Here is a 26,670-nt window from a genome sequence, read left to right as displayed (position 1 = left end):
CGACCCAACTGGTGCAGACAGAAGCGTCTGGGCAGCTTGCTTTTATTCTCTGTGTTTATTTGCCTGATGTTATGCCTTTGAGCTGGATGAGTTTAAAAGCAGACCATGGCTGCTGCCACTGTTTGTTAAACATCGCTACCTGGAGTGAGCAGAGAGTACAGAGAACAGTTTGAGTTCTTGGTCGTCTCGAACAGGATCAAGCAGGACAGACAGAGGGGAAAGCAATTCTTGTTGACGGAATGAAGGAAGCCATAGCACATGCTGCGTTTCCTATGGGCACATCTGTTCTTCCTACCTTGGTTCTACTTTAAGCTTTTCTCTAGGAAGTTCAAAGTGACGATAATAAAATGATCTTTCTTGAAGGCCTAATTTTGATACCTACTTTATTTCTTGCAATCTTCCATGTCAGAGAGCTTTCCTTTCCCAAGGTTCTTTATTAAACTATCCACATCTCGCATTCAATTTATATTTCTATTTCCTTGCACATAAGTTCTACAGAGAGGAATTAAAATTATGTGATAATACCTTCCACTTATTGAGCACCTATTAACTGCCAAACAATGTGGTAGGTGGCTTCCCAGGTGGTGGTGGTTGTGAAGAACTCGCCTGCCAGTGAAGGAGGCATGAGACCTGGGTTCAATCTCTGGGTTGGGAAGATCCCGTGGAGGAGGGCATGGCAACCCACTCCAGTATTCTTGCCTAGAGAATCCCATGGACAGAGGAGCCTGGTGGGCTGGAGACCTGTCAGGTCGCCAAGAGTCAGACACGACTGAAGCGACTCAGCACACAGGCACCCACTGTGGCAGGCACTTGGTATATCATGTATTACCTTTAAACCTTGCGGCACACTCTACAGGGTATAACTCATCACTCTCCACTTTGCAGATGAAGAAACTGAAGCAGAGAGCGACTGGGTCTGGACCTGTCAGTAGTGAGTGGCAGAGCTGGGATACAGGCACAGATCCGTGTAGCCTCAAAGCCAAGGTTCTCTCTAACTCACAGCTCGCAGTAATAATGCATATTGTATTGGCTACTGGAGGAAGGTATTTAATGAAAACGTTCATTTTAAAGTTCTGTATTTTAACAGTGAGCATCATACATTCTTTTCCTCAGGTCTTAAAAGGTGGGTTGGTGGTGATCTCAGGTGGTCTCAGGTGATGAAATTCAACCCTGATCCAAATGTGAAGCTCCCACGTCACATCCCTGACCAACCTTAGGAGAATTCTGGCACATAATGGACCCTTCTGTTCTGCTTCTGTCTCCACCTGGTCAGCTCTCAAAGGAAAACAACATTCTTATGATCATTGTGAGGTCTAGAAATTAACTTTTATTTTAAATCTGTCAAGAACTCCTGGCAGTTATTAATTTTATTAAAATGATTACATATGGCAAAACAAAGAATAGAGGTAATTCTATTTCTCTACAACATAAATTATGAGTTAGGGTCTCAGCTGCTGACTCAGCATTGTTGAAGTTTTTGGGTTTTTTTTTGTTTTTTTTTTGTTTTTAAGGACTGGGGGGAGGACTTTCATTTCCAGAAAATATTAAAGCAGCAAAAGAAAAAAAAAAAGTAAAAGTAATTGCAACTGGAGATACTGCCTAGGATGTGCTAATTATAAAACTGTCTTGATGTATTTATAGACCAGACTCCAAGCTTTGGTGTTTAAAAACAAAAAATCATGTGAAGAGCTGTCCTTATTGACTTGTCATCCATAGTTTATAACATAGAACAAATTTGCTGATTCTTTTTGAAAAGGTGGTAAAAATCAATTATGGCTAATTTAAATAAAAGAGCAACCAGCATCCATTTATCTAACTGAAATATGTAAAAACAAAAACAATTTTATTAAAATATTTAATACCAGAATAACTTATAATAGTATGAAAAAGAGTGAAGTACTTGTCCTTAGTTTTCACTGACATGATTACATTTTGGCAAAATTGTTCTATAAAGATTCCAAAGTTTTTATCATGGATCAATAACTATTTAAGGATCTTATAAACCAAAAGAACTCATACTTCATCTGATCATACAGTCATAACTTACATATCTTGCTTTGCACTTACTCTTACTGCAAACAGCAACTTAGAAAACAAAGTAAAAATATATATATATACAAAATATTTTTATATCAAATTATTTTCATTACACTAAATAAACCCAACCCCCAAATGTTATGTTACATGAAAAAGTGTCCTACAATTTATATCAAGACTGATACTGTCCATATATCAACTAGAGCAGCCTTTGGTTTTAAATGCATTTTGCAAAATAAAGAAAAATGTCACCAAGCGGCTGCACTGTTGGCTGTCATTCACACTGACAAAAACGCTTTCCAGTTTTTTTTAAAAAAATTATAAAATAGATTACATACCCAGAAAAAACATCCCACCATAAAAGAGTCAAAGCCCTTTTACTTCTCTGAGCACAAATACTCTGTTATATTTGGCGTCTCTTCTGTTTATTCAAACTTCAAGCCTCCCCAAGCTGATGAGAATACTAACGTTTGACTGAAAAAGATCTTCTTTCTTGATATTGATTATTCTCACTCAATGATACCCTAATTTAGAAACAAAATGTACTTTATTTTAATGCATGATTTCATCTTACTGTCCTACTTGGCAAAATTCAGAGACTGTTCAATGTTTGTTTTCCATATGTTTTAAATTTAAAAATCAATGTTGTGTGTATATGTAAAAGCACAGAGATCCATTTCTTTTATTGCCTTGTTCTCAATGCAGTGTAAGTTGCCCATCAGCAATTGTGATTTGAAATGAACCAAATAAGAGGTTTTTTCCATATGAAAAAGAGTTATTCCATATGAAAAAGTTTCCACCACAAAAAACACTGAACTCTAATGCAAATGGGATTATGTTTTAAAACTAAATTATAAATTGAGTTTTACACAGGAAAATTTTGAGTTACTTAGATAATGAAGTTTTTGAAAACTTCGGCAAAACTTGAGAAAAAAATCCAAATCAATTCTAAAGAGCATCATGGTGTTTTCCAGCAGTGCTTAAAGACTTATTTTTCTGATCGCATACACTGCCATTTTCCGTGAACGTATACATTATGTCATTCCCAAGCCTTTCCTTTCGGAAGTTTGTAACCCACCAGATATCCAGGCAGGATACATGCATAAAATTCTCACTGTCACTCTGCAAAGCACATCGAACAATTTTAAATATTGCAGATTTTTTTTTTTTTAAGGAACATTTCATTTGGGCTGAAGAGATTTCCAAGCTTTAACATGTGAACTAGTGAACACATTTCAAGGTGTTCAGCAGTTTTGGTTTCAGTCCTGGCACCGGAGGCAGGTCCATCCAGAAGGAAGCTCACAGTTTAGTAAGCATTGTGGTGCTATTATTTTGAGGCACTGCTGCTCTGCTGTGCCCACGTTGTAACTTATTTTCAAGAAGCAAGGCACTTACTGTAACGGCAACACAGACATTTTACGCATACTTGGAGTAACATAAAATAAGTTAATATTTTCGATTAAAGTGGAGTTTTATAATTTATATGTCTTTTATAGAAGCAACTAAATGATACATTTAGGATAATTAAAAATAAGAAGAGGTTTGAGAGGGAGTCATTGTCACTCCTGCTCCAGCTTTAAGGATCAGGGTTTATGAAAAAAAAAAACACTGATGGGAAGAACAGCCATCCATCTGAAAAGTGACAAACTCTTAAAACTGCGGAACCAGGGGCACTTTGACTGTCTTCACTTCCGCAATGTGGGATGACTTCTGGATGATGCAGCTGGTGGTTCCCTGCGGCTTGTCCTTTCCCTGCGCGAGATTGGTTAAGGCCATGGCTGCATTGATCTCCTTCCAGTACGTGTCATCCTTGCTCGGTCCCTTTCTAGTAGCTGCACTGGATTTAAGCAGAACAGAAAGAAAATGATCAAACTCACAGCGGCGTACGTAGAAAAGATCATCACTGAAAGCACAGATGGCAAATAAAAACATACCACTCACCTGTCACCCTTACTAGATCCATTTTCCAGAGTGTCTGTAAAGAAAAGCAAAAATTGGATTACTTTTTTTTTTTTGGCTTTCTTTTTTCCAAAAAAAAAAAAAAAAAAAAACACCACCAGTATTTACTTATTTTTGGCTGTGTTAGAGCTTTGTGGCTGCTTGGGCTTTTTCTGTAGTTGCAGTGCACAGGCTTCTTATGGGGTGGCCTCTTTGGTTGCAGAGCACAGGCTCTAACACACTCAGGCTTCAGTAGCTGTAGTGCATAGGCTCGGGAGTTGTAGTTCCCGGATTCTAGAGTGCAGGCTCAATAGTTGTGGCACATAGACTTAGTTGCTCCACAGCATGTGGGATCTTCCCGGACCAGGCATCAAACTCCCTTCTCCTGCACTGACAGGAGGATTCTTTACCACTGAGCCACCAGGAGAGCCTGAACTATAAAATAGGGGTTCCTGGATGATCTTCGGGGTGCCTGTAGCTCAATAGTCTATGGTTGCCTGGAAATCAAACCTCATCTCAGGAAAAAGACTGGCAAACAGTCCCCTCTGGCAAGTCAGCAGATGAACAAATGACCCCATGCTGACAACAACCTGGAATTCCTGGTGCATTAGAACAAGCAGCTCTGGTGTGTAAGGTCCACATGAGCCCTGCATCCTCCACTGCAGGGAATGAAGGTTAGGGTGTTGCCTCTGCTCATGCATTTTCACCTTTGGTTTAGACTGGCTCCTTCACTCAGAACATGCATGTCTATCAAAACCACATTATTACAAAGGAGGATGAAATGGGTTCCTGGTCTGGATTAAGCCTCTCTAGGGGAACTCCTTTGGCCAAAAGAACAAGATATTGGGAACATAAAAACAGACATGCTGGAGGGAAAGACTCCAGAGGGTAAAGAAGGGCGGGGGAAGAACAAAGAATGGGGTTGGAACTCCCCATCAGCCTTCAGTTCAATTCAGTTCAGTCGTTTAGTCGTGTCCGACTCTGCGACCCCATGAAACGCAGCACACCAGGCCTCCCTGCCCATCACCAACTCCCAGAGTTTACTCAAACTCATGCCCATCGAGTCAGTGATGCCATCCAGCCATCTCATCCTCTGTCGTCCCCTTCTCCTCCTGCCCTCAATCCCTCCCAGCATCAGGGTCTTTTCCAATGAGTCAACTCTTCGCATGAGGTGGCCAAAGTATTGGAGTTTCAGCTTCAGCATCAGTCCTTCCAATGAACACCCAGGACTGATCTCCTTCAGGATGGACTGGTTGGATCTCCTTGCAGTCCAAGGGACTCTCAAGAATCTTCTCCAACACCACAGTTCAAAAGCATCCATTCTTCGGCACTCAGCTTTCTTCACAGTCCAACTCTCACATCCATACATGACCACTGGAAAAACCATAGACTTGACTAGACGGACATTTGTTGGCAAAGTAATGTCTCTGCTTTTTAATATGCTATCTAGGTTGGTCATAACTTTCCTTCCAAGGGGTAAGTGTCTTTTAATTTCATGGCTGCAATCACCAACTGCAGTGATTTTGGAGCCCCCCAAAATAAAGTCTGTTTCCCCATCTCTTTCCCATGAAGTGATGAGACCAGATGCCATGATCTTAGTTTTCTGAATGTTGAGCTTTAAGCCAACTTTTTCACTCTTCTTTTTCACTTTCATCAAGAGGCTTTTTAGTTCCTCTTTACTTTCTGACATAAGGGTGGTGTCAGCTGCATATCTGAGGTTATTGATATTTCTCCTGGCAATCTTGATTCCAGCTTGTGCTTCTTCCAGCCCAGCATTTCTCATGATGTACTCTGCATATAAGTTAAATAGGCAGGGTGACAATATACAGCCTTGACGTACTCCTTTTCCTATTTGGAACCAGTCTCTTGTTGCATGTCAAGTTCTCACTGTTGCTTCCTGACCTGCATACAGGTTTCTTAAGAGGCAGGTCAGGTGGTCTGGTATGCCCATCTCTTTCAGAATTTTCCATAGTTTATTGTGATCCACACGGTCAAAGGCTTTGGCATAGTCAATAAAGCAGAAATAGATGTTTTTCTGGAACTCTCTTGCTTTTTCGATGATCCAGCAGATGTTGGCAATTTGATCTCTTGTTCCTCTGCCTTTTCTAAAACCAGCTTGAACATCTGGAAATTCACGGTTCATGAATTGCTGAAGCCTGGTTTGGAGAATTTTGAGCATTACTTTACTAGCGTGTGAGATGTGTGCAATTGTGTGGTAGTTTGAGCATTCTTTGGCATTGCCTTTCTTTGGGATTGGAATGAAAACTGACCTTTTCCAGTCCTGTGACCACTGCTGAGTTTTCCAAATTTGCTGGCATATTGAGTGCAACACTTTCACAGCATCATCTTTCCGGATTTGAAATAGCTCAACTGGAATTCCATCACATCCACTAGCTTTAGAGACCCCAAAATACAGTAAAGTCACTGCCATCAACAACCACCACTACCACCAAGAAGCTGCAGGAGGCGCTGCACGCGAGAAGCACAAGAAACATTTGCTCACAGTGGTCTCTGAGCTCCATGGTTTCTGGAAAGCTTTTTCCTACTCCCAGTCCTCTCCTTTTCTTCTTCTCTCCTAACCCAGTATTTCTGAAGGCCATTTTTTTCTCTGCAATGCTCAAGGCTATTTAGGCCATGCACCCTAATGTCCAGCCCTGGGCTCCCAGAGAGTCGTGGAACCAGGAGAGACCTGGGAGGAAAAGTATGAACATGATCATGATTTAGCCCAGCCATGGCAGCACTTCCAGGGATGAGAGGGAAGAGAAAATAGCAACGTGGCCACATCAACATAGTGGCTAAACTTTGATGCCTTCAGAAAAGAGTCAATGAAATGTGTTCACACATCCTGAGTCAGGCTGTGCAGTGAAGACCTGAGACAATAATGGTCACCGTGAGCTCTTTGCACAACCTCTTCCTCAAGGCCCACCTTACCCCCACACCAAAAAAAGGAAAATGGAAGACATCAAACGAAACAAAAGCACTTAGCGAATAAATGACAAGGTCGTTAAAATAAATGAAACTAATAAATAAATAAACGAGACTGTGTGTGCGGCTGTGCTGTGCTGAATCCCTAAGTCCTGTCTGACTTTGTGACCCCATGGACTGTAGCCCGCTGAGCTCCTCTGTCCATGGGATTCTCCAAGCAAGAATACTGGAGTGGGTTGCCATGCCCTCCTCCACGGGTTCTTCCCAACCCAGGGATATTACCCAGGTGGTTCTTTACTATCTGAGCCACTAGGGAAGCCCAAGACTACATGTGTCTGGACCCAAATGGAACAATAAATGTTAGACCCTTTGGTTTCCTTTTGTTTTAAGGCATGTTTGGAAAAGTAAGTGGATCCATGAGCATTTGATCACCTTCTGGACCTTCTGGCCCCTGCAAGGCTGGCTTGGATGGTTAGCTCCACCTCTGTTGCTTGATAATTTTGGAATTAGAATATTACTCATGCAAACAGAAGAAAAACAATGACAACTTTGAATTCACAGAACTGTGATAATCCTAGCTTACTGACTGTGTCCTATGTTCCTTGTGGGATTCTAGGCACTTTGTGTCTACTTATTCGGCATTAGTAACTTTGGCCACCTGATGTGAAGAGCTGACTCACTGGAAAAGGAGGAGAAGGGGGCAACAGATGATGAGATGGTTGGATGACATCACCAACTCCATGGACATGAATTTGAGCAAGCTCTGGGAGATGGTGAAGGACAGGGAAGCCTGGCATGCTGCAGTCCATGGGGTCGCCAAGAGTCGGACCTGACTTAGCAACTGAACAACTCTGTGTGTGGACAGCAAGTCTCTGCTGTCTGTTAAGTCTTTCCTTGTTTGGTGCCATTATCTGCAAATCTGCTCAAGGAGGACAGAGACAAGGCACAACCAGAACAGAGAATAAGGCAATGCCTTTGTTTAGGACAAGAAAAGCTAACAACATTGGACATTTTACAGAGAGAGAGAATAAAGAAGGGGGTTAGCCTTTGCTCACTTTTGTCCACAAATTGCAACCATTCTGTTGCCAAAGAGAAACAATAGGTTTTGGAGATATTTATTCAATGGAAAGTCTTGGCAAACACAGAGTAAGGTCCATGATTCCCTAAATAACGTTAGGGAGATAACACAACCTAATCTAGAGAAGACCATGTGACTTGTCTTCTGGCTCAGGGATAGAGCTCTCTCGAATGTACAGAATCAGATTCCCCACCTGGACTGTCAACAGAGAGTGGTTACAGAGCAGAGGACAGGAAGGAAGCAGGTGGCTGCCGACGGCATATGCAAGGAAGACACAGACGTCCCTGTGAAGGTCCACGGAGAACCTCCTCGGCCCCCTTGCCAGCTAGACACGGCAAGCACTCCCTAACTTCGTGACTGCTTGCTGGAACCGTTCCACGGCCAACAGTGAAACCATAAAACTCTGCTTACTCTTGGGGTGTTTTACAGTTTGGTGCTTATGCAAATACACTTCAAAGTGTAAGCACAGAGACCCCATCCCCATTTGGGAGTTCTTTATTAGTTTCAGGAATTTTCACAATGTCCTTGCAACAAAGAGGATTCCTGTGCTTTATTTCCAGGGCAGATGGGCACTCAGTGGCATTAGGTATGGGTTCAGGTTCCTTTCCCAACCACAGAAGAAAAAGCTTCATAAAAATGGAATGAAAAGAAACAGTTTGCTTCTGTATCAGCCCAGTGTTAAAACAGCGTGTAACAAAGTTCAGTGTCGAAGATTTCAAACCAAGAAGGAAAAGTTGACTATGACGGCTTTGGGGGGCAGGTGGGGGGTGGTCTCTGTGCCCAGGTTTTAGTACAGAACATACACTGGTGTTAGAAGGGTGTGCTTTTCTTAGTACTGGTTATTATGCATCTGAGAGACACTCCCCCAACCCCCCACTCCCGCCCGCTCCGAGGCGCAGTTCCCAGAGGAAGCAGCCAGGGGAAGACAGCAAACAGGGGCCCTTTTACTCAGAAACATTCGAGCTTTTGTAGGAAAGCAAAGGACTATAAAGATCTGGCAGTTTGGGGAGACTTTTCTTTCCCCCCTATTCCTTGTGCTGAGGCAAAATCTGGGGAAATGCCCTAGATCATCTGAGGGGAGTTCAAAAAATGCACGACCCGCTCATTCTATGAAATAATTGTGTTAAATGTGAATTTTTTTTTTTTCACATGCTCTTTTCCTTTGAAGTATAAACCGGCCGGCAGTTATCTGGTTCAATGGCTTTGTGTCTTTTCAGCCGATCATCAGGACTTAAGGAAGGGTGGGTTTCTAAACATCCCCCCGGCCCTGCCCACTCAACGCCACTGCAGCAGATGGGCGGTCTCCCCGGCTCTCTTCCAGGAGTGGCACCCAGTAGCTCAAGGAAGGATCTGACAGGAGAAGGAAGGGCTCTGAACACTGCTGAAAAGAGGGCAGTCTGAGCCAGAGCAGGCGTTTCCCTGCCGCTAATTACCATGCACAGGCCCGAAGTCTATCCATGTCCTACATTCAGCTCAGCCTATCTCCTACTCTGCAAGTAGCTTGGCTCAGCCTCTCCCACGTCTGAGCTAAAATGCCTTTTTAGATCCTCAGGTTCCAAAAATCAGCTACGCTGTCAATTACCATAAAAGCAACTGGTTGGCAGGAACAACTTACTGAACCAGCCAAAAGAGCGTGTTTTAAGACCAAAAAAGAAAAGGAATGAAAAAGAAAAAAAAAAGACTTGCGTAGTTAGGAAAATCTTGGATGCTGTAAAACCCAAACCATGTTGAAACTTAAAATGGGGCTACCCTCAGTTTGGACATGTGTTTCCTTATAAAGTTAAGCAGAGAAACAATTAGAAAGGAAATTCAGCCCTACTGCAACTCCGAGTCATGCAAGCGCAAAGCCCTGTAGGCAGTGTCCATTCAAGTTTAAGAAACATGGTTCAGAAATATTAACTCTGAAATATATATTCCTGAGGTAATATTTCTGGTCATAAAAAGAGACAAAAATAGGGCCAAAGCTTTTGCGCTGAGATGGTTTTCAAATTTAATCAGTTAAGTCCTAAAGTTAGGAATGTCTTAAAATGTTTCCCCAAAGACTACTCACACCAAGGAAAGGTAAATAAAATGACGTCTAAGAACCTGAGTATTTTTAATTAAGTGATCTGAGTCATCCATCCATTGTATGTTTTCCTAAATTAAGGTGGAGAGAGAGCTCCAGATGCTTGACATCTGTACCCTCTTACCCTTGGTTGGTTTGGGGGCCACTGCTGGAGAGGGCAGGGGTGGATAGCTAGGCCTAGTGCTTCTCACCTCAGAGTCCAGAGGGCCCCTGGCACACCACCCGGATCCATCTCTGGAGTTATTTACATACTTGGCACAGTGGAGATAAAGAATGAGACTCTTGGGGAATTGGCCAGATATGAAGCCTCACTAAGATTCCGAAATACTGATTGCTCCAAATTTGCAGGATCTCATAATCGATCCCCATTCCCCTTGTCCTGTCTGTCTCTACTTCCCTAGGCACTAGGTCTGGGCTGGGTTCACACACCCGGCAGACTGGTTCCACTGTAACTCTACATTTATTTACTTTTAAAAACAGAATTTGGGGACTTCCCTGGAGGTCCAATGGTTAAGACTTCGCTTTCCAAGGCAGGGGGTATGAGTCTGATACTGGGTAGGTGAGCTAAGATCCCACATGCCTCCGGCCAAAAAAGAAAAACAAAACATAAAACAGAAGCAATATTGTAACAAGTTCAATAAAGACTTTAAAAATGGTGCCCATCAAAAAAAATCTTAAAAAATAAACATTAAAAAAAATAAAAGTAGCATTTGTTGTTGTTCTCTAATAAGAAAGTCGTGTAGGTTTGATGCAGAAAATCCAGGAAAAAGTGGAAAAGAGAAAATCGAGGGCAGTTTAGGGATAACTCGAATTAATATTTGGATGAATAGCCTCCCAAAATAAGTTCATATACATTTTTTAAAAGAGTAATTTTGTACATGTTTTAGAACTTGCTTTTTCACTAACTTCTACCTTTTCCTTACCCTTTTGCTAACAAATAAGATAATAATCTATCACCTGGCCTACCCTGATGTGGCAATATTTGTTTTTTATATTTGAACCTGTGAAAAAGAAACAGCTTTAAAAAATTCAAAATCTAGCTCCACTCAGTTTAAACTTGGATAGTGAGAATCTTGAATGTTATAAGAAGGGGCTACTGTTACTATAACAATGACTAGCATTTCATTGGAGAAGGAAATGGTAACCCACTCCAGTATTCTTGCCTGGAGAATCCTGTGGACAGAGGAGCCTGGTGGGCTGCCATCTATGGGGTCGCACAGAGTCGGACACAACTGAAGTGACTTAGCAGCAGCAGCAGCAGCAGCATTTCATCATTTAAGCAATCTTGGTTGATAAAGCCACCTTCAAAGACTATGGCAAGGTCAAAAGCATTGTTTACATAGAAAGCCTATTAAAAACCTATTCAACATCTTTTCTGTACATTTTGCTAGTATTTTAAACCATAGAGATACCCCTCACCAAAAAAAAAAGACTTGGTGTAGCGTTAGTTGTTCAGTCATGTCCGACTCGTTGCGACCCCATGGACTGTAGCCCACCAGTCTCCTCTGTCCATGGGATTCTCTAGGCAAGACTACTGGAGTGGGTTGACATTTCCTTCTCCAGAGGATCTTCCTGACCCAGGGTTCAAACCCGGGTCTCCTGAATTGCAGGCAAACTCTTTACCATTTGAGCTACAGGGAAGACCTCAAAAAGGCTTATCCCCTTCCTTATTATTTAATCTGTAATATTAAAAAAAAAAAATTGGTCCAAATCACAGAATAGGAAACCTAAATCTCTGTTGAGCTTATCCTTGCACTTTAATAATTTTATTTATTTGCTGGGCTGGGTCTTCATTGCTGCATAGGCTTTTCTCCAGTTGCAATAAGTGGGGACTACTCTCCAGCAGAAGTGCTCACGCTTCTCACTGCGGTGGCTTCTCTAGTCGCGCAACATGGGTTCTAGGACATGTGGCCTCAGGAGTGGCAAAGGGGTTCAGTTGCCCCAAAGCATGTGGGATCTCCTGTCATGTTTCCTGCATTGGCAGGAAGATTCTTTACCATTGAGCTACCAGGAAGCCCCATCCTTGCACTTTAAATTAGAGTGACACTCCCCAGCAACAGTGGTCCCCAACCTTTTTGGCTCCAGGGAATGGTTTCATGGTTAACAAATTTTTTCCACAGACTGGTGTGTGACAGGGATGGTTTCAGGATGATTCTCATAAGGAGCATGCAATCACTTTGCCGACAAAGGTCTGTCTAGTCAAAGCTATGATTTTTCAGTAGTTATGTATGAATGTGAGAGTTGGACCATCAAGAAGGCTGAGCACCAAAGAACTGATGCTTTTGAACTGCAATGTTGGAGAAGACTCTTGAGAGTCCCTTGGACAGCAAGGAGATCAAACCAGTTAATCCTAAAAGAAATCAATGCTGACTATTCAACTGGAAGGACTGATGCTGAAGCTCTAATACTTTGGCCACCTGATTTCGTAAAGACCCTGATACTAGCGAAGACTGAGGACAGAAAGAAAAGAGGGCCACAGAGGACGAGATGGTTGGATAGCATCACCAACTCAATGGATATTAGTTTGAGCAAACGCCAGGAGATAGTGAAGGACAGGGAAACCTGGTGTGCTGCAGTCCATGGGGTCGCAAAGAATCGGACACGACTAAGCGACTGAATAGCAACAACAACCTAGCTCCCTCGCATGTGTACTTCACAGTAGGGTTTGTGTTCCTATGAGACTCTAATGCCACCCCTGATCTAACTGGAGGCAGAGCTCAGGTAATGCCAAGCCATGGGGAGTGGCTGTAAATACAGAAGCAGCTTTGCTCACTTGCCCCATCCTTCACCTCCACAGGCCAGGGACTAGACCAGCCTTTGGCCCCAGGGGCCTCTGTTCTATGATCCCCCTTGCATCACCAGGAGGGAATAACTGCTAAGTAACTGCCAGACAGCTGTTACTGCATCACTTTCAGAGGAAATGTTTGTGGTTATCCTCTCTTTAGGCGTAGTGAGAGCTTTTGAATGAGTAAAGATAAATCATCCTGAGTGATTCTGCCCAAAAAGGAAGGGAAAAAAACCTATCCAACAACCTGTAACATTTATCTGTTGATGATTCAGCTGCTTTTTTTCCAGCACCACAGACCAAAAGTGAATTGCACTTTAAAAGTTCAGCATTACAGGAGAAGACTGCCATGAAAACTCTGTGACTATCAAGGCTATTGCTCATGGAAGGATTATGAAGCTTTTTGGAATAGTGAAGTGAAAGTCGCTCAGTCGTGTCTGACTCTTTGCGACCTCATGGACTATACAGTCCATGGAATTCTCCAGGTCAGAATACTGGAGTGGGTAGCTTTTCCCTTCTCCAAGGGATCTTCCCAACCCAGGGATCGAACCCAGGTCTCCCACATTGCAGGCAGATTCTTTACCAGCTGAGCCACAAGGGAAGCCTTTTGGAATAGTGAAAATTATAAAATGAAACCCACCTCAGCTTCATGGATGGAAGTGGTATTTTTTTTTCCCTTTTGCAATATACTAGCTACATTATTTATCCTGGGGCATTAAAGAATGAGTGGCTTCCAAAATTATTTGAGTTTAGAGAAAAATCTTTTCCAAAAATTAAGCCAGTGTTTCCTCCAGCCATGACTTCCACCATCTGGCTGAGGATTCTTCTCCTTCCTGTTACCTCTCATGTGGGCTGGCCCCGCGCTACAGCTAACGGTGCCCAGATGGCCTGCATCCACAGGGTCCCCACCTTCAGCTGCCTTTCTGTCAATCCAGCCTGCTCTCTATCTCCTCCTAGAAACTAAAACATTAGAAACCACACCCCTCTAGTCTAGACCAATACTGAAGAGGGGGAAGCTTTCAGGATAGGTTAGAGTTGCATGAAGAAGAGCAGAACACCTTCCTTGTTCCGGGGAGCACATGTGCATGTGGATAAACCTGTAAATGTTGTGGGCTCCTTATCAGTTAGGGGGCTACAGAGCCTTCCTTTTTTGACTATGCAGAGGGCCTCCTTGTTAATTACGAGCTGAACCTTTGTTCTGGTAAAACACACAGTTATTTTGACCTCATCAGTCTGGACTAGAGGACTAAAGGCATAGGAAGTGGGATTTGCAACTTGAAAGTAACTTTTCAAATATGCACAGTACCACCCCATTAGAATGTCTCAACTCCACTTTCCATCTTTCCCACTAAAGATATTAAATGTCCTCAATCCTAAACTACTCTGCGTGGTCCCATTACCAAGATGGCACCTCTGTGATCTCAAAGGCTCCACCTTCCCAAAGTTGAAAACCTTCAGTCTGAAATTTCACTTTGAAGATCAGAATGTAGTCTCTGGGGAGGAAACTGTTGGTAAGTAACCAGAAAGGGGTTCTGGAAATGTTAAGTATTCTCATTTCTATTCTTAGCACCTCCTTACTAACTCTGAGGGTGGTCTGGTGTGAAGTACAGAGGCAGTGTGGGGCAGTGGGTGGAGCCCAGACCCTAGAGCCAGAGGCTGGAGTTGAATCTCTGCTCCACCCCTGATGCCCTGTGTGACAGTCTGCCATCGGCTTGACCACTCTGTGCTCTTTCTCACCTAGAAAGTGGGGCTAACCACATTAGATTCGGGGTTGTTATGAGGACCGTGCGACTTCATATTTTCTAAAACTACTTACAAGAGAGCTTAAGCATATATACCAAGAACTATTGATACATAAATCCTTGTAAAAATTAACCTCTCGGAGAGGTTGAATGTAGTCACCAGAAAAATTAGTATTGTTCAGAGATTTGATATGAAAATCATTATGTAAGATGACATATTTTAACTCTGGGCAAAGCCCATCAGCCTAGATTAATGGATTAAGTGTGCAGAATCTATCATCTTCAAAGACAAAATGGCTTTTCCGATGCTATTTTGTGCCAAAGTACGGTAACACGCCAAGACAGAGAACACTGGAGCCACATTAAAGAATATCCACTGACTTTAAGTGTCTAATGGATTTTGTTACTTCATTTTCTCAAGGGGAATACTGGAGATGTCACCCAAATGTTTCATCCATGAAAGTGAAGTTTTCAGCCAAAATCTCAGAAAATGACTTCCTAATTACACATGAATAACTTCTGTGTGTGCCTGTGTGTTACAAGGAGCATTAATTGTTTATAAAAGTGCTCTCTTTTACATGCAAGTTGGGCTACTAGTTCTAAAAACAGGGTAGACTTACTTTGATTCCTGGCTAAATTTTAGTTTTATCCCAAGGTGATGACATTCATTCACCAAGTTTTGCAACAATGCAAAACAGCCATGGGTGTGGCTGCCACACCATAGTTCTAAAAGGTTGATGGTTAGTAAATATATAGCTGAATAGTGTTAGATTAGAAAGTACTAATACAATTTCCTTTAGCGGAAAAAAAAGGGCTTTTAAATGGAAAAATGTGTATTTGTTATAATCTAGAAACTGGCTGGAAAATCTGGCTCCATATATGTATTTTTAAGCTCGTCAGTATCTCTGAAAAATCATCAAAAAGTACTTCTGCTTTGATAGATGAAGCGTAGTGTATCCTTGACTTGGCTCACATTATGGCCATGCTTTTCAAATTCCTTAATACCATCTCCAGAAATGACACTTCAGACTAGGCGATCTTGCTGTAAAACCTGTCTGAATGCATTAACACCAGAAATGACACAATAAGAGAGAGGATGTTTGCCAACTTCTTGGCTCTTTCAGAAGAGGAGCAAATGACAGTTTCTCTACTCACAGTTCATCTGTTGTATTTATTAATAGAAAAGAAGCATATTTCAGACATAGATGAACTGTACTACAGTCCTTCTCCTACATTTCAACTACATTTGGATGTTGCTAATATACTTGAAATGTTAAAACTATACTTGGCATGTCAGGGTTCTATGTTCACACATTTCTACACTTAAAGGTTCTGTGATTTTCTGCTTTTAATTCCAGGAACAGTCATTTAAAGTCTAAACTAGGGTGGGGAAGGACTTTCAAGTGAAAATTGGGAAGGATTTTGTTGATGGTGTGGAAGGCAGGAGGCATAAAGATGAGGTAGAGGACTTTGCCGGCCGTGGGTGTGGCTGTAGGTCCAAGCATTCCCCTAGTCTAGAAGTTTTCTGATAACCCGCTCTGACCAAGACATCACACGATCACCAGGAATCTATTTGTTAAATGGCATAGGGGCTTCTTAGGGGGCACAGTGGTAAAGAATTCGCCTGCCAATGCAGGAGATGCAAGAGATATGGGTTGGTTCCTGGGATCAGGAAGATCTCCTAGAGGAAGAAAAGGCAACCCACTCCAGTATTCTTGCCTGGAGAATCCCATGGACAGAGGACCCTGGGGGGTTACAGTCCATGGGGTCACAAAGAGTTGGACACGACTGAGCGCGCACACAACGGCGTACATAGGTCCTATTCCACTGCTTTCACCCAAAGGTAGGATACGAAAATTTTCTTTAAAAAAGAAGGGGCTAAGTTGCTTACCTCTAACAAGTTGATCGGTTTGGGGAGAAATCAAAAACATTTTATAGGTCAAGCCCACCATTTTGTACAGTGATTTCTCTAAGTCGGAGGATGTGTCTTAAGATCACAGGAAAATAGGTGTGGGCTTACTAGGAACAGGACTTGCGCAAGCCACTTATGTGAACTGCATCTGAAGGCCTCACCTAAAAATGGGGAAACAGTAACTGTCCCTCCCGGGCTTGCAGTGAGGATTCAACATGGTGTCCAGGGCCCAGCTCTTGAAACAGAACCTGACCTATAGGAAGGGCTATGACGCTACATTCCCCAAGTGAAGTGATGCTGATGCTGTCAGCCGACCTTCACCAACCAAGGGGTCCACTCCAGGCTCCGTGGTGTTGCCAAGCGCCCTAGGCCTCAGTAGGGACAGTCAAGGCTGCAATTAATGCTCCAAGTCCCCGACTCTATCTTTGTATCGGTAGCAGATGTAACACTTGTATTAGGAAAATGTCGTTCAGAAATGGGTGACTCCAGGTTCAAAATGCTTTTGTCTATTTTTGCTTAATACCACTAAAAAAGAAAAAAGAAAAAAAACCCTGCCTTTTTATTAATAGGAGGAGTAATAAAACTTTGGGCTTCCTTGGTGGCTCAGCAGTAAAGAAGAATCCACTTGCCAAGGTAGGAGATGCAGGTTCAATTCCTGGGTCAGGAAGATCCCCTGGAGAAGGAAATGGCAACCCACTCTGGTATTCTTCCCTGGGAAATCCCATGGACAGGTGGGGTCACAAAGGAGTTGGACACAACTTAGTGACTAAACAACATATAAAACTTGACTTGCATTATCTTCCCCAGGTGTTACAGTTTTTGCTATGGAGCGATGTATAGCTTAGGGGGAGTCATTACAAATACAACTGAAGAATAAAGGAACCCACGATTTCCACTGTAAAACATGGCACAATTCTTCAAAATAATCAAATCATCCTTCTTCTTCTAACAGGAACAGCTATGGTAATGACAGACTGTTACAAGATCTGTGTTTTCTATTTTTAAAATAAACATGTAGACCCACTTCTATATTGCTGTGATGGTAGGGCCTTTTATTTTCGAGAGTCTTATATTTTTCTAAATTTTCCTTTGGGAAAATAGAGTGACAAATAGTAATCCAGATGGGGGTCATCAAAAAGTAATTATTCAATGTAATGCAGATTTTTTTTTCTTTCTAGGGTAGGATAAAAAGCCTTTATAAAGTAAAGTAAACTTAGTTTCTGTTGCCCTTAGTAGAATATTTTGTTCAGGCCTGCTTCAAAAAGAACAGACCTTGGTTTTATCACACACGGTGATGAGGTTTACAAACAGTTTTTGGTTATTTTTAATCTGTTATTTTTACAGCAGTCCCAAGAGGTAACTGGAGCTATATGATCTCTAAAGAGGACCGGGGACAAGGGGAACAGAACCACCATGCAAAGAATTGTGGTCACCCCCAGGACCAAAATCACTAAAATAGAGCTCAGTGGTCAGGATGCTGAGCTGAGCCGTGAAGGAGGTCGGAGGGGCTCCTGTCTCAGCCTGCTGATGGCTTTGCTTCTGAACAAGAGCAGAAATGGCAGAGAATCTGACTCAAAGGGCTGAAAAGGATCTAAGTACTAATGGTTGTCACCTCGAAGCCCCCCAGAGGTCCAGGGGTAGGCTGAAAACTGAAAACAGCCCTCGGCCAGTTTCTGCTGGAGAACGAGCTGGGTTCCTTCTTTCTGCAGAAGCACATGGGTTCTTCCTGTGCTGGGACCACCACCTGCCAATGCTGACCCAAATTAGACATACAGGCTCCACACCACAGCCTGAAGAAGTTCAGTCTCCAGGGCGGTGTTTCTCTCACAAGATAGTAAAAATGTAGTAGTTAAACATGAAGCAAAGAAATTGTAAAGAGAGAACACTCTTAGGATCTTAGATTGAAAAGAAAAAATCCAAGTGCTTGATGACCATCAGAAAGAAGAGTGAGCTTAACATACAGAAAAGTTTCTGCACAGCCATTTCATGGAAATTTAAACACAGAACACTGGCATGTTCACATGATTTAATTTTAACATTTAACAGCATTTAAATTTGCTGTTCACAAAGTTCTATAAATGAGTTCCCTTCTCCAGGGGGTCTTCCCAACCCAGGGACTGAACCGAGGACTCCCTCATTGCAGGGGTTTCCTTACCAGCTGAGCCCCTAGGGAAGCTCAAGAATACTACAGTGGGTAGCCTATCCCTTCTCCAGCAGATCTTCCCAACCCAGGAATTGAACTGGTGTCTCCTGCATTGCCCGCAGATTCTCTACCAGCTGAGCTACCAGGGAAGTCCTGTGTTATAGGTAAATAAAACACCTCAAAAATAAAAGAGAAAACATTTGTTTTAATCATTAAACGTAACTGATTTAGAGAAAAGGACAATGAATCCAATATTATCTCTGGACTAGAAACAATCCTCTGCTATTGTATTTTCTACCCTTTCACATACTTTTTGATGACTTTAGAGATAAATATGTTTCAACAATCAGTTGTGTAAACTAATTTTAAAATAAAAGAGAGAGAGGGAAAGGCAGAAAGCTGTGCAAAAAAAGAGAAGAGAAACAAAAGTTACCTTTCCAGGACCAATCAGATCCACTTAGTCACACTTCAGCATTTGGTGTGAGATATATCATACATACCCAGAAGTGACCTAAGTATTAAATTCTCTCTAGACAGCCAGAAATAGGTGATGAGTGAGCAGAGTGAAGAAGACAGAAGTCATTGCTTTGAATCAAAGGACTAAATAAACAGCTTGGCTCTCATAGTCAAGAGTAAACAAACTATATATTGTCATCATGAAAGGACAAAAATTTGCTCCTTCTTTAGGTACTAACAGCAGGAAAATTGTAATTCCTTGCAAGATCCCCAAGTTCCTGCAGACATGTGGCCTCTCCCCTCCCTTGTGGTGCTTCTAGTCACTTTTCCACACTTCTAGACAGGGAAACAGAAGGGACCAGTCTTGGATCTGAGGGCAGAACACTTGCAGAAACAGCAGAGCTGTGAAGACTCCTGAAACTACAAACGTGCCATAGCCCTGCTCTCTTCATCCTCCACTATGTTAGCAGTCTGTCCTGCTAGACACACCCCAGTTAAAGCCAGCAGGAGTGAGCCACGCTCTGCTACACATACGGTTTGCATGTGGGTCCCAAGCCAGGGAAGCTGAAGGCATCTACTGAACACAAGAAGAGAACCCACCCTTCCCAGGCCACCCACAATGGGAGCTGAACAGGGGACATTACAGACACGCAGGAAGAAGTGAGCCACTGGTCCTTGGGCTCTGGGGCAGCATTTAATTACACAGCTCTCAGCACAAGAGGGAAACAGGAGTCCGTCCATAGGGCATTTCTCTTATGTTTCATACTCTACATAACTGGATATATTATCTAGCTGATTTTCAGTCTACTTTAGGAGGTTTATAAAAATTGCCTTATAGAGAAAGACAAATACTGAATGGTATCACTTAAGAAGTGAAGTGAAAGTCGCTCAGTCGTGTCTGACTCTTTGCAACTCCATGGCCTATACAGTCCATGGAATTCTCAATGCCAGAACACTGGAGTGGCTAGCCATTCCCTTCTCAGGGGATCTTCCCAACCCAGGGATCGAACCTAGGGCTCCCGCATTGCAGGTGGATTCTTTACCAGCTGAGCCACAAGAGAAGCCCAAGAATACTAGAGTGGGTAGCCCATCCCTTCTCCAGCAGATCTTCCCAACCCAGGAATTGAACCGGGGTCTCCTGCATTACAGGCAGATTCTTTACCAACTGAGCTATCAGTGAAGCCTGATATCACTTATATATGGAATCTAAAAAATAAAACAAGCAAATGTGTACAGCAAGACAGAAGCAGGCTCACAGAAAACAAACTCATGGTTAGCAGTGGGGACAGAGAGGGGAGAGGGGCAACCTGGGGTTGGGGAAGGAAAAGTGCAAACTACTGTGTATAAAATACAGGGATAATACAGCATATAAATAATCCCTGTAGACACAGGGAATATAGCCATTATCTTGTAATGACTGTTAATGTAATAGAGGATAACCTGTAAAAATACGAATCACTATGCTGTGACCTAAAACTAATATAAATATTGTAAATCAGCTATACTTCAACTTAAAAAATGGAATGATCTGCTTAGAAAATAATAAAATCATGAGATTAATTTTTTTAAATGAAAAATATTAAAGTTATAAGATAGTTTATTAGACAACATATAGATTCTTATTTGAACAAAAGGATGCCCAAAAATACTTTCAGGAACGTGTATTTGTGCTGACTTACAGGAGCTCATGGGTTTCCCTTGTGGCTGAGACAGTAAAGAATCTGCCTGCAATGCAGGAGACCTAGATTCGATCCCTGATCAGGAAGATCCCCTGGAGAAGGGAATGGCTACCCACTCCAGTATTCTTACCTGGAGAATTCCATGGATCGAGGAGCCTGGCAGGCTACAGTCCATGGGTCACAAAGAGTCAGACACGACTGAGCGACTAACACTAATAAAAGCCCATAGGAGAAGCATAAAGAAATGAAGAATGTGTAATGACGGAAATGCACTGAATTATTCACATGAATGGTCATCATCATAATAATAGTTAGCAGGGCTAGGAAAAGCAGAAAGCGGGCCCAGAAATGGAAAGAAAAAAAAGATGATTATTTTTACACTGGAGTAAAAAAGGAGGTAACAGGAGTTGTGTGGGGCAAGTGTTGAAAGCATCCGTCAAAAGGTGGCTTTAGAAATGGGAGTCCCAGTTCATGATTAATTGAAAAATTATTCAAATGGAAATTCCATGCTAACATTAGCCGTCTTTAAGACGGAGAATAACCAATTAGTTACCCAAATTCCTACAGCTGTTTGTAATGGGATTCGTGCCCTTTTTGGGTTTATCTTGCATTGAGAGATTGAGTGCACCTGTTGGCTGCTGATCAGTGTGACCTGTGAAGGGTGGAATTCACTTAACCACATGTTACTCCTCCAGCAGTAGGTGTGCTGGGAAGAGAGGAGATTTGGAACCAGAGAGCTGGGGTTCCTAATGCCAGTTCTGCTGCTTATTAGCATGTGGTTTGGGGCAAGTCAGTTAGTATCGCTGCGTGTCATTTTTTTTCTCATCTGTAAAATAGATACAAAACAGGGAACAATGAAGACTGTTGTAGAAATTAGTAATAGTTTCACTACAAAACATCAGGCAACCAGGAGGTCTCAATAAAATTACAGCAGCTACAATTATTTCACATTGGCAAATACGCTTCTTGTAGTGGCAGCCATCAAGGATGCACGTGGAAGATTTACCCTGAAATGGAAAAGATAACGAATAACACAACAGTCCAGCGTAGGCTTTGTATTAGAACCCTCTCTGCCAGGTCAAGGGCAGGCATGTTATGTCTATGACACTCGAGTGTGGAAAATTCCCTGAAGGGCAAGAATGCATGTCATGGAGACTTCAGTTTTGCAGCCCGCTTGGAGAAGGTCACTTCCATTGCTTAGTAGCCATAATACGAAAAACATTAGGAGAGTGAGAATAAGCATATCCCGTGGCAAATTCCAGGATTATGTCAGCAACTGGTCTTTGCTGTTCATTTCTGGGGTTGGTGCGTGTGGCTGTTATCAGACTGGCAGTTCACACATGGTACCCATGCCATCGTATAGGTATGCTGGAGTAGTTTGCTCTTAATGGCTTGGAAAAAGTTTTAGATGTGAAGGTCTTTATTCAAGATAGAATACAACATTTGGATGTGGGGGAACAGCTTTGGGAATGCCCAATTCTTAAAAGATAGGTTTTTAATCTCTGCTATTAAAATTTTTTTATGAAGAGCTAACTGATGTACTTCCACAAGGGAAAAATAACAACTTAAAACATACATTACCTAAAAGACCTTCATTGCTTCATCCCAAACAGCTATACACAGTGTCCTTAAATTCTTAGGTTGGAGCAAGAATTTATCAATTATTTCAATACTCCTGATATCTTACAAAGAGACCAACATTCATTAAAAAGTTCTTCCCACTGCAAAGAAGAATGCGAAATACTCAATTTCATACAGAGTATATAACAACACTTCAGTGAAGCTGAACTTATCCAAGTAAAATCCAAATTTTTTTTTTGAGTGTCAAATGGAAAATTACACTTTGTACACATTTTACCCCCATCCCTTTTGGGATCATAATTAAGGTCTAGATCAACTTAACACCATTCACAGTGGTGACAACAATACTTATCAAGCATTTTGCAAGTCATGAATGTGCAATTAATCTCATTTCCCTTCTGTGCACACATATCATTTTCCCCACTTTGTAACTGAGAAACAGAAAAGCTGACTGACATGTCCAAGGCTAAGCTGTTTGTACACAATAGGGCTGGTGTGTGCCTGCGTGTGTGTTCAGTTGCTTCAGACATGTCCATCTCTTTGCGATCCTATGGACCATAGCCCACCAGGCTCCTCTGTCCATGGGACTCTCCAGGCAAGAATACTGGAGTGGGTTGCCGTGCCCTCCTCCAGGGGATCTTCCTGACCTAGGGATCGAACCCATGTCTCCTGAATCATAGGCAGATTCTTTATTGTCTGAGCCTTGGGGGAAGTCCAATAAGGCTGGTACTAGAAGCTGCATCTTTCATTTTAAGTTCAGCAGACTGGGCTGTTATGGTGTCTTCATTCACTACTTCAGGGGTTTACTGGTTGGTTCAGCAAACATTTACTGAATGCACCCTGACCATCAGGCACCATGACAGGCCCTAGAAATACCACAGATTACAAATGGGTCTCATCCCCACGCAGCTCACTGTTTACCAAGAAAAGGACAAGAGCTCAGTATGGGAAGTGCTGAGGGAGCGATGGTGGGGGCAGGGGCACGGTGGTCCTGAAAGCAGCTCTGAATGAGACAATGCCCTTTGGGCAGCAGAGGTGCTGGGCAGGTGTGTCCAGCAAGCCTCTTCCTCTGTTCATGCCAGGCCCAGCCAATGTTACCATCATCTGGGCACCAGGGCCCAGGAAAGATGGGAAAGCACAGGCTGGGGCAAAGATGGGCAGGAGAGGCCAAGGTGAAGATGGGGGACGGCGTTCCAGGTAAAGGGGCATCTGTGAAAGCACAGGTGACTATTCTCTCACGGGGCCCTTCGGGGAGCTCTATCTTTGGTGCAGCTGAAAAAAATGGGGTGTGTGCAGGGCCAGGTGGGAAACGACCCAAGAGAGACTCTAAAGGCCAGGCACTGAGGGTTTCTGGGTTTGCATGCCAAGAGCGGGAATATGAACCTGATCCTGAAAGGTAGCAAAGTGAAAGTGTTAGTCACTCAGTCATGTCCGACTCTTTGTGACCCCATGGACTGTAACCTGCCAGGCTCCTCTGTCCGCGGGATTCTCCAGGCAAGAATACAGGAGTGGGTCGCCATTCCCTTCTCCAGGGGAATCTTCCTGAACAGGGATCAAATCTAGGTCTCCTGCATTGCAGGCAGATTCTTTACCAACTGAGCCACCGGGGAAAGGTATGGGGAATGACCAAAGGATGTGTTAACAGTGACAGGATCAGATCTGGATTTCAGTATGCTCCCTCTTACCTTAGAGGAGGACGAGGTCAGAGGAGTCAGGCAGGATCTCGGTGGGAACATCAAGACAGAAGAGGAGCCCTGGAGAAGGGATAGGCTACCCACTCCAGTATTTTTGGGCTTCTCTGGTGGCTCAGACAGTATAGAATCTGCCTGCAATGTGGGAGATTCAAGTTCAAATCCTGGGTTGGGAAGATCCCCTGGAGGAGGGTATGGCAGCTCACTCCAGTATTCTTGCCTGCAGAGTCCCATGGACAGAGGAGTCTGGGGGGGCTACAGTCTTGGGGGTCACAAAGAGTCAGACATGACTGAGTGACTAAGAACACACACTGGAACTGCGGTGTTGGAGAAGACTCTTGAGAGTCCCTTGGACTGCAGGGAGATCCAACTAGTCCATCCTAAAGGAAATCAGTCCTGGGTGTTCACTGGAAGAACTGATGCTGAAGCTGAAACTCTGATACTTCAGCCACCTCATGCGAAGAATTGACTGATTTGAAAAGACCCTGATGCTGGGAAAGATTGAAGGCAGGAGGAGAAGGGGATGACAGAAGATGAGATGGTTGGATGGCATCACCGACTCCATGGACATGGGTTTGAGTAAACTCCGAGAATTGGTGATGGACAGGGAGGCCTGGTGTGCTGCAGTCCACAGGGTTGTGAAGAGTCGGACATGACTGAGTGACTGAACTGACGGGGCAAACTTGCTGAATGGCTAGAGGGGGTTTGGGAGCAGGAGGCAGGATCTGCCTTGGATGACTGGGAGGATGGTGGGTCTCTGAACCAGGGATTGAAGGAGGAAGAACATGTTTCACCCAGGAGGAGACAGGTTGTCATGAATGTGATGTTGACATGCTGAGAACATGAGGTGCTTTGAGGACCTTCACGTGTGGATGTGAGGAGCATAGGATGTCACCCTGAACAGTAAAGAAAGCAGCATGGCTGTACTGCTTAGCAACATATTTAGGAACACCGTGGTGTTTCCTCCTCGCAATATTCATTTTAACATGGAAACTGAACAGCATCAGGTAAGAGAGGTATGTGTGCGTGCATGCTCAGTCGCTCAGTTGTGTCCGACCCCATAGACTGTAGCCCACCAGGCTTCTCGGTCCAAGGGACTCTCCAGGCAAGAATACTGGAGTGGGTTGCCATGCCCTCCTCCAGGGGATCTTCCCGACCCAGGGACCAAACCCAAGTCTCCTGCCCTGGCAGGAGGGTTCTGTGCCACTGGGCCACTTGGGAAGCCCGAGAGAGGTGTACATGTAAATGAATATGGACAGGTCTTACATGAATCTAGCTATAGAATGACTTTTAGCACAGGTATCTAAATATTCTCCCAAATGCTGGTTAATATTATTCAACATGTAATTTAAAAAACAATCTCCAACACAGAAGTCTCGAAAGATGAATTATTTTACAGTCTTCATGAGTCATGCCCTCTATCCACACTACATGTACTTTCAGAAGGAAATGTACATCCAGAGGGTGAGAAGGAAAAAAACAGTTTCCTTCAATGAAGGAACAGACAAGAGCAGCCTATGCACCTGGCCACCTGCCAGAGGACTCTGAAAAGCTAGGAGTTTCAAGACAAGTCTACACTAATCCATTTTTTTTACCAAACTTCTCACTTAAAGTCTACCTTTTGGCATGAAATATTTAATGGGAACTTTAACCACGAAGTGCCCTTAAAAAAAATGTAACACTGGATTCCATACTAGGCTAAAAGAAGAACATAATAGGTTAAGTGGAAAAAAAAAAAGTATTTAAAAAAAAAACAGAAGAATAAAAGGACTTGTGAAAAGCATAAAGCAGTTAATGAGAATTTCCATTGAGAACCGAACATTACTGACAAGGCAAAGTTTCTTTGCTATTGAGGACAGATGCTTCTTACAGAATGGATAAGTCAATATAGTCCATTTAGCAGTGGCATTTGGAGCCACAGTTTTAATCTGTTGAAACAGAACAAAGACAAAAACCAAAATACAAATAAACAGCAAAAAAGGTTTTCTTTTCAAAAGGAACACCATTTAATTGGCTTTCACTCTCGCGGTTTAAGCCAAGCTCCTTAAGCAGGGAGTAACTCCCTCAGGAGGATGGCTTTTTGTTGGGTACGTGCGTGATGTTCATTTGTCTTGCATCTAAAAATTAGAACATAACAAGCTTCTAATCATCACTTGTTAATTTGAAACAAAAAGAATTCTTTTTTCCATTGAAAGCAGATTGCAGTAAAAAAAAAAAAAACCAGCAGCATTCTCCAAGGTCATATGCTGTTGGCAAAGCTCAAAAAACTCTTATAGTCCAACTTGCTTACGTTCAGCTGTGTTTACTTAGACTTAACTCGACAAAGTCTGCCTCTGATTACTCTGAATAGTCATCTGCCCACAGATAAATAGATATTACACAAACTTTTAGAGGGAATGACATTTGGCCTCCATAATTTTGGAATAATTTACTATGTACCCTCCACTTAAAACACCAAAATGCTCCACAATATGTTTTGGGATTGGAACATAAATATTTCATTTCACAGAGGGAGCAGTGTCCATGACCTTCACGGATTTCAGGTGATTTACTAACAAAGTGCCGCCTTGCCCCAGGAGGTGTAGAGTTGTTCTGCAACAGGCAATTTCAAGGCAACATCTATTTCAGTCTTTTCAAT

At 42.8% G+C, this 26,670-nt stretch overlaps 1 protein-coding gene across 8 annotated transcripts in view; it reads right to left on the bottom strand.

Annotated features, from left to right (window-relative positions):
- Positions 1–1,807: 1,807 nt before the first annotated feature.
- The window catches only part of MKX (mohawk homeobox), a 69,822-nt gene continuing 44,959 nt past the window's right edge, over positions 1,808–26,670 (bottom strand). For 7 of the 8 annotated variants that reach the window (XM_043883839.1, XM_043883838.1, XM_043883841.1 and 4 more), the window contains exons 6-7: positions 3,979–4,012; positions 1,808–3,874 (exon numbers count right to left, since the gene is read on the bottom strand). In XM_043883839.1, the coding sequence (XP_043739774.1) occupies positions 3,688–3,874; positions 3,979–4,012 (221 nt within the window). In that variant the 3' untranslated portion in view covers positions 1,808–3,687. The remainder of the gene's footprint in view (positions 3,875–3,978; positions 4,013–26,670) is intronic. The other variant, XM_043883846.1, reaches the window with a different exon arrangement.

This window comes from Cervus elaphus, chromosome 23 (genome assembly GCF_910594005.1).
Source record: "Cervus elaphus chromosome 23, mCerEla1.1, whole genome shotgun sequence".
Lineage (NCBI taxonomy): Eukaryota > Metazoa > Chordata > Mammalia > Artiodactyla > Cervidae > Cervus > Cervus elaphus.
The sequence above is the reverse complement of the archived record's forward strand: the minus strand, read 5'-3'. Positions and strand labels throughout refer to the sequence as shown.